Source organism: Panicum virgatum, chromosome 6K, assembly GCF_016808335.1.
Source record: "Panicum virgatum strain AP13 chromosome 6K, P.virgatum_v5, whole genome shotgun sequence".
Classification (NCBI taxonomy): domain Eukaryota; kingdom Viridiplantae; phylum Streptophyta; class Magnoliopsida; order Poales; family Poaceae; genus Panicum; species Panicum virgatum.
The window spans coordinates 41,600,929-41,608,854 of NC_053141.1; the positions used below are offsets into that span (position 1 = coordinate 41,600,929).

Here is a 7,926-nt window from a genome sequence, read left to right on the forward strand (position 1 = left end):
GTACGTCGTCAGAGCCAGCCATTGCGTGGTGAATTAATTCTCTCCGCCCATTCAGCCACCATATAGCCTAGCCGCCACCGCCACACCACCCACCCACTCTGTGGCACCCGCCCGCCAAGAACCGGGGCGAGCAACCAGCAGGGTCGTCTCCGCCCAGTCCGACTGGTTCCTGGCGCACGCATCCGCCGCGCCCAATCAGGTGGTGCCTTGATTTCTCGGAGTTCTTGAGCGCGGGGGACGGCCTGGTGGCGACTGGTGAGGTCGAGTGGCCGAGTTCTTGGCGATTGGCGGGTGTGCCAGCGGTGCTCGTACATGAGGGGCTGCGCCGGGGGAGGGAGGCAACCTGGGGAAGGGGGCGGGGGAGGCGCTGGGGCTGCTGGGCTGCGTCAATGAGGTGGTGGCGGCGGTGGCGGCGACGTGGGGGGCCATGACCGACGGCGCGCGCGTGGAGGCGGCGCCCAGGCTCGCGCAATGGCGCGTCGACGCGCTCCCCTGCTACACCTACCGCAAGTCGCTCCCCTTCCGCATCGGTCTCTGGAACTGGTCCGTCATCCCTGACGCTCCCCCCTCCCCCTTCTCTCTCCCTGCAGATTTGTTACTGCTTGTTCCGAAATTCTTTGCTTTGTTACTTGGTTGCCACCATGTCGGCTGATGCAAAAGCTTGCAACTTCGGGAATGACTAGTTATGATGTTGCAGCTGCTCTGTGATTCGTTTCAGTCGTTTTCGGTTGAATCTGACACGGAGTTGAATTGAGTTTTTATTGGGATAATTTGATATGAAATCGCCTGTGTTTGTGAATCCTGAGTTGGCTGTTGTCAGTAGATCAAAATGAGTGGAGTAGGAAATTACTTGAATTTCTTTTATTTCGCATGGTAATTGGAGTTCTGCTTGAAGTGAGCTATCCGATCGTGTTATAGTTTTGAACTTTATCATTTTTCTTATGGTGGGATTGAACTTTCATCAGATTATGGTTCTTTGTCTGAGGCAGGAAAACATTCAGGGCTCTGGCAGCAGGGCATCATGTCTGAATTTGGTTTCTCTGACAGTGTTTTCAGTGTAATAGCATGTCAGTTTGCTACGTTTTTCATTAATTTGGATGCATCCACTTAAATATCTTACTCCTAACCGAAACTATATTTAGTTTCCTTTTAGTTATAGTTGGATACCTTTCGGCAACAACCTGTGTGAGCCAGGATTTTTCTTAACCACATTTGGTCTGTCAGAAAAAGTACGTAGTGGAGACTTTGCTTGGAACCAAAGATATTTCAGACAAAGTTTCACTTATTGAACGTCCACTTTTAGTGGTTTATTTTCTGCTGTTATAGCAAATATCACTGATCAAACTGTATGCTCCCTAAATTTTTATACAAAGAAGTTGAAGTCATATCCACTTTGACATAATTAAAATAATCAAGAATTCTTTGTAGTAGTATTAATAAAAGGGAAAACTGCTGTCAATTTGTAAGGAACTAATAGGGTTTATGTTTCTGCAATGTGAAGGTACCTATCTGTGGAGAGAAACAACAAGCAAACTTGTGTTAAGCTCTTTGCAGAGAATTCAAATTCTACAAAGAACGGCCCCTCAGCCCCAATAGCTTCCTTTGTCACCAAACTTCTCATATCTCTTCCACCTAATCAGCAAACCATAGTTCACCCAGGTAAGTTTCTTCTGCTAGCTCCTTCAAGGAAAAAAATGTATTCTACTAATTGAGTCTCAAACCTAGTATCTTGTCTTGAAATATGCAAAAAACAGAGATCTGTTTGAATTGCTCAATATATAAGTTAGTCATTATGAAAAGAAACGCATGCACTCCACTTAATTTGTCTACAAGAACGAATCCGGAATTTGAGTAGCACAAAACAAGCAATACCAAATTTTACATTTATTGAACATAAAAAGAACAGTGAGGTTTCAGATTGGCACATCATTGTGATTCCAAGCTGAGTTTTCGCCCTAATGAGATAGGGAGTGCATGCAGGAGTGACGGCATGGTGGTGACTGATGCCATATTCTATTTATTTCTAACTAACAAATGATTTGCAACTATGCAGGAATTTTCGACAAGCAGCTGAAACACGACGGTTTTGTGTGGGCGATTGATAGTAGTGTTACAGGGAGATTTGTGATTGAGATAGAGTTTCTTGACCTGAAGGTTGCTGATCCATCTGTAAGCACTGTCTCACTGTCTTATTCTGTTTTTTGTCAATGGTTGGTACAACAGCAATTAGTCAGGAGAGTACGTGGAGTGAGTGGCACCCTTGAGTCACCTGAAATCATGTCTAATCTTGGACAGGTTCACACACGAAAACATCGTATAGATACTTCCACAGCTGCTTTCTTGCGTTGAAATAAACAACGCCCTGGTCTGTAATTGTCGTTGGGTTGAAATTATGTGCGACGCCGATATGACATTCAGAGATATGTTGTTTCATAAGGATGTAATCAAGTTTCAAAGTCAGAGGCTAATTTAAGAGTAACAGAAACTAAAGCATAGATCTCCTGTCACGTGTCAGTTGCCACTCAAGTTTAACTCAATATGAGGATATGAAATTCAAATTTGAAAATATTGCAAGTGAAATTTCCAAATTGGTTTCTCCTCAAGAAAGAAGTCCAGATTGCATTTATTGTTATCAACTGAAAACAGACTGCAAGTCACAAACAGATGTGGTTTCAGTACTTTATTTTCAGCATAGATAGCCAGACTTTTAATCTGTCAGATCTCAGCATATCAGTAGATCCCTTACTGGAAGAATTTCTTGAAAACAAAAAAAATGGAAAAACAAACAGCAATCCCCTTGTGCTTTTAAGAGTATTCCCCTGACAGTCTCATCTCATCCTGTTCATGAATTGCATTTCAGGGCGGTGAACCGGCCTCAATCTGGGCCTCCCACCAGATCAAGCAGTTTTCAGACAACATCGCTCTGTCTGCCCTGTCTCGGATGCTGCACGAGGACATCCTCACCGACATCACGATCAACGCCGCAGTCGGCAGCGTGCGTGCCCACCGCGCCATCCTGGCCTCGCGTTCCCCTGTCTTCCGGAGCATGTTCTCGCACGACCTCAGGGAGAAGGAGCTCTCCACTGTGGACATCTCCGACATGTCCCTGGAGGCGTGCCACGCCTTCCTCCACTACATCTACGGCGACCTGCGCAGCGAGGAGTTCCTCGCGAACCGGCTGGCGCTCCTCCGGGCGGCTGACAAGTACGACATGGCCGACCTGAAGGAGGCCTGCCACGAGAGCCTGCTGGAGGACATCGACACGGGCAATGTGCTGGAGCGGCTCCAGACCGCGCACCTGTACCGGCTGCCGAGGCTCAAGGGCGGCTGCCTGAGGTTCCTGGTGGACTTCAGGAAGGTGTACGAGATGCACGATGACTTCAACGTGTTCCTGCAGACGGCGGAGCGGGACCTCGTGGCCGAGGTGTTCCATGGCGTCCTTGCAGCGTGGAGCGGGCGGTAAGCATGGCATGGCATGGCAGCCTTGCAGGTGTTCATCTGGGTTGGTTGGTTCAGAATCAGCAGCATTGTTTGGATGATTCTTGCTGGAAAAGCATGTGAATATTTGCATACAGTACACACGTGCCAGTAGTTGGCTGGCCTTGAATTCACTTTCTATGCCTTGATTGGATTTTGTTCTTATCATGTGGAAATCTAATTCATGTAATTATACAAACTATTGCTCAATTTGTAATACACATCAGCTGATTGGTGCTCATGGCAAAAGTCCTTGAGGCTTCACTTCTACATATCGCCATTCCATTATGTGTCTCTCTATGGTAAAGTGATGTGTTGTGGAATTGGAAACTGTAAAGTGGCATTGAGTTCTCAGAGCCTAAGCCAAGTATCCGAGTGTCTGCTCTTTGATTTAGTAGAGGAGTGGAGCCTAAAATTCTCTAACTGGAACTATAATACTAAATCTAGAAATTTAATAAGCGGCCTATTAGCTCGGTTAGAGCGTCGTGCTAATAACGCCAAGGTCGCAGGTTCGAGACTTGCATAAACCACATTATTTTTTCCTTTAGTAAATTTTTTTCACGCCTTTTTTTAATTTTTTAATCTTTTTCTAGTTCTTCTTCTTCTTCTTTTTTTATACTCTTTTCACGTTCTTCTTTAAAGTTCATCTGTGTTCTTTCTAGTACAGTTCCTGATGTTCGTTGTGTGTTCTTTGTGCACAATGCTCCCAATATACTGCTATTGATTTACCGGCTTACCTTACCTTATCTCTGCTAGCATCATGGGCACGGCTTCTGGCCAAATCATTCGGCGGCACTGCCCATGATCCATGCAGCTACTTGCGACGGCCAAATGCTCAAATCACCCGGCGGCATCGCAGGCGACAAGAACTGATGGATGGATCATCCTCCTGGGCCGCGATACACCACTTGGGTCCATGCTCCATGCTTCATCTGTCTGCGTGCGGGGACGGGGAGCCTACGGCTGGACAAACCAGCAGCGTCAGCAGATCTTCGCCCCACTTGGGTGCCGCCGCCGGCCAATCTGCCAGCGCTGCATGCTGGATGGGCGATTAAAAAAAAACTGGTCATTTCACATCGCTCATTCAGCAACCAGAACAGCTCCTGATTCGTTTTCACAGTACATTTTTTAGCAGAGCGACAGCTGCACAGATAAATAGAATGCGACAATGTGTAAACATTTGGCTCTCGTTTGAATTGCATCTGTATTTCAAATTCATGTGGAAGTAGAAATGGGTTCTGATTCAATTGTTTGGCTAGCAAAACATTGAAACAGAAATCAGACCAATTACGGACCATTAGAGCAACTCCAACGGAGAGACTAAATTTGAGCCCCTATATTGCTTTTAGGAGCAAGCCTATAAAAATTTAGGGGCTTCAAACTCCAGCAGGATGACTAAATTTAGAGGGCATCCAGTTCTAGGGACTCTGGACCAAAATTTAGTGGCCTCCCCAAAATGGGGGCTCGTATAGGGCCCGGTTGGAGATGTTTTTTCTATTGGGAGACTAAAACAAGAGATAGAGTCCCATTTAAGGGCCCGGCTGGAGTTGCTCTTAGCAGCTTCTCCTTTTGTTCTCGTACTTTTAAACTCCATTCCTCTTCGTTGAAATACAATCTGCCCGTTCAAAAAAAAAAAACAGACCAAGCATCTGATCCGACAGCCTCGACTTGGCCCATCCGAGCCTATACAATTTAGCAGGCTAGAGCGAATGGCTACCCAAATGAACCGTTAAAAATAATAAAATTTCTTCAAACTAGCAGACTTGAAAACAAATTTTGGTTTGATTTGGTTGGGGCGCACCAGGCCTGCCAGCAGTAACGGCTGGACGACGCTCAAGGGCACCAGTGGCAACTGGTACAAGCCACTGTAATGGACCCTCCCCCGCAAAAAACAAATATAATATCTAAGTGAGCAATATGATTCACATATCAAATATTAAACTAATAAAAACAAATACTATACACTTGATCTTAACCAAAAGACCGAAATAGGTATGCTCCGGGGAGGATCCCTGGGTCTCATTATATAGCGAGTCGACGCCTCCGCGCTGCTCGGCTGGGCGAGGTGGGACTAAACAAGCTGAACGCGCTGCCGCTGCTGCGCGCTCTGCGCGGCGGCTGCGTCGTGCGGGCGCTCCGGCAGATGTAATGGGCCGCGGCCCAACGAGTGTCTCCGCCTTGCTCCTTTCTTTGGCCCAGTTTACCAGAGTAGGACAGGGCGTCCAGGTCCAACAACATTACCGGGTGCTTCAACCTTTTCAGTTCTTCTCTCTATTCTTTCGTCCGTTCTTTGCCAAAGGATTTGATACAGATTTTTTTTCAGGGAAAAAAAGACTTATACTGATTTTCATTCAAAAAAAATTTCAAAAATTTATATCGAGTGATACTAGCATAATATGGGAAATATTGATACTGAGCTTCCCAAGTAGTTTTCGGACAGTGCACCGTGGGAAGAGCAAAATTTACAAAGAATCATTGACAATGAGAACGGAACACTTTATGAACTACGTAGCTAACCTTAGAAAAAGAGTGTTGTTCGTTCGTTCAATAGAAACACACTGTCGAGTGTCGTTCGTTCAAAAAAAAAACATAGCTAACCTTGAACAGCGTGGTTGGAACGTTGGATAGGAGAGGCCCCATCAACATCAATTTTCTAGCAGAAGCCCTCCTTTTGCTCTTCTTGACAAAGGCCGTTAAGAAACTCCACTGAGAAATAATAGCTGATCGTGGTGAAATGGTGCCATGTAAAATCGGAATCGTCATCCGTAAAAAAGTGGCGTCAACTTGTTGGAGTCCAGCAAAGTACCCCGACTGACTCCCTACCTCTTCTCATCTTCTGTATAGTTGCGATTAAGACACGATTTGGTTCAGTGCGTTGCCATATTCGTATCCATATATACACGGTCAAGTTTACTGCAGAAGTACATCAGGCTTGGAATCATAGCCCCCACAAAATTAGAGATATAACTAACTGTATACAGATCACAAAAACGGCCTATTAGCTCAGTTGGTTAGAGCGTCGTGCTAATAACGCGAAGGTCGCAGGTTCGAGACCTGCATGGGCCAGATTTTTTTTTTTGCCCATTTCGGTGTCCATTTCTCAATTTTTCCGTGCTCCTTTTTTCAATGCCATTTACCCTACCTTTCTATGCATCTACAATTTTACGTCAGCCCGTTCATGGCAGGGTTAAAAAAAAAACTAGCTTACCGCGCGATGCCATTTACCAGCTTAAAAAAAACTCAAATCTGTTCGCTTCACCGGCGTCATGGACCCTCCCTTTTTTTTTGGTCCTTTTCGCCACGCGCACCGGCATGGAGCACGGAAGGCAACGAACGCTCTTCGTGCCGCTACTGGCTACCAATCGTTCACGTCCAGAGACATCCGCTCGCCTGCTACACGCAAGAGCGTGGATCGTGCTGCGCGACGACTCTGCGTGCTCGTGTGGCACCACTTGCATGGTAGAAGAACGCCGAATAATCCTCGTCCAGTTGCTTGCCGGAGCGCGAATGCCGCCGGCGGCCGGCCGGCAAATCTGGCGGCGATCCATGTCGGGCGAGCGCAAAAAATCTGGGTGCCGAGCAGCACCGCCGGGGCTGTGGACCGCCATGGGCTTGGGCAGTAGGCTAGGCCAAGTGTGCGGACAGAGATGCAATTTTTATTAAAACACAGGTAGAACGGTACATCTCAGTTTTACAGTAAAGCCCCTGAGTAACACGCAAATTACATCAAGCACCCTACTGTTTGTCTTCCACCTCTAGATCAGGCGCCGATGCCAAATCCGTGAGATCCAGCCTGCCCATAGGAGCTCCAAACCTCCAAACTCACCGATGCAGATCAAAGGACGGACACCAAGCATTGGTAATCTGCAAGAGGTACGCGATACGTGGCCATCAACTGTCGGCCGCTTTGATTTGCCCCCGCCTCCACCTTCTTCCGCCATTGAAGTGAAACCTCCAGTCCCAGAAGCTCCAGCACACAGTACCAGTTCACACAAGAAAGCCAGCAGCACCTTCTCCGACGAGATCACCCAACGAGAAGAGTCCCATCCACAAGCCAGATGGACCCGAGCCATCCTCACATAGCAAATCGAGAAGAGAGCCTTACCCGAAATATTCTGGAGGAACAAAATCCACCCCACCTTGCCGCCATCGCCGACGATTAGTGGGACGAACACCAGCCACAGAAGGAAGAACACCATCTCATCCATCCGACAGCGAACGAGATTGATGGCTTCACCTTCCCAGCACACCGTAGCTCCACCATCGATCCCCGACGGCGAGCAAAACTTAGGTCTAGATAGACTCCTATCTATTCTATATACATCCGCACGACGATTCCGCGGCCCACACCCATCTCCGACGCCAAACCGGCCGTCGGAGAGGAGAGGGGCCGGTGGAATCGCCGCCGGAAGCTTTTTACTCCTCGGTGTCGCCCTTTTCGCCCCTCTT

General features: G+C 47.3%; 1 protein-coding gene and 2 non-coding genes across 3 annotated transcripts; 2 read left to right on the top strand and 1 right to left on the bottom strand.

Annotated features, from left to right (window-relative positions):
• The first annotated feature begins 13 nt into the window (after positions 1-13).
• LOC120712740 (BTB/POZ domain-containing protein At1g55760-like) lies at positions 14-3,747 on the top strand. Its single transcript, XM_039998607.1, has 4 exons — positions 14-543; positions 1,502-1,659; positions 2,054-2,169; positions 2,861-3,747. Exons 1-4 carry the CDS (start codon positions 428-430, stop codon positions 3,461-3,463), a joined length of 993 nt encoding a protein of 330 aa, XP_039854541.1. The 5' UTR covers positions 14-427; the 3' UTR covers positions 3,464-3,747.
• A 1,520-nt stretch (positions 3,748-5,267) lies between these two features.
• On the bottom strand, positions 5,268-5,473 carry LOC120639400. The gene has a single exon (XR_005661403.1). It is a non-coding gene; the product is annotated as a U2 spliceosomal RNA (small nuclear RNA).
• A 996-nt stretch (positions 5,474-6,469) lies between these two features.
• Positions 6,470-6,543, top strand: TRNAI-AAU. Its single transcript has one exon. It is a non-coding gene; the product is annotated as a tRNA-Ile (tRNA).
• The last annotated feature ends 1,383 nt before the right edge of the window (positions 6,544-7,926 follow it).

Excerpts from the sequence above, each read along its gene's own strand:
- LOC120712740 (XM_039998607.1), top strand. The coding sequence starts at position 428 with ATGACCGACGGCGCGCGCGTGGAGGCGGCGCCCAGGCTCGCGCAATGG. Across the intron at positions 544-1,501 it reads CGCATCGGTCTCTGGAACTG|GTACCTATCTGTGGAGAGAA; the intron begins GTCCGTCATCCC and ends TGCAATGTGAAG. Across the intron at positions 2,170-2,860 it reads TGAAGGTTGCTGATCCATCT|GGCGGTGAACCGGCCTCAAT; the intron begins GTAAGCACTGTC and ends ATTGCATTTCAG.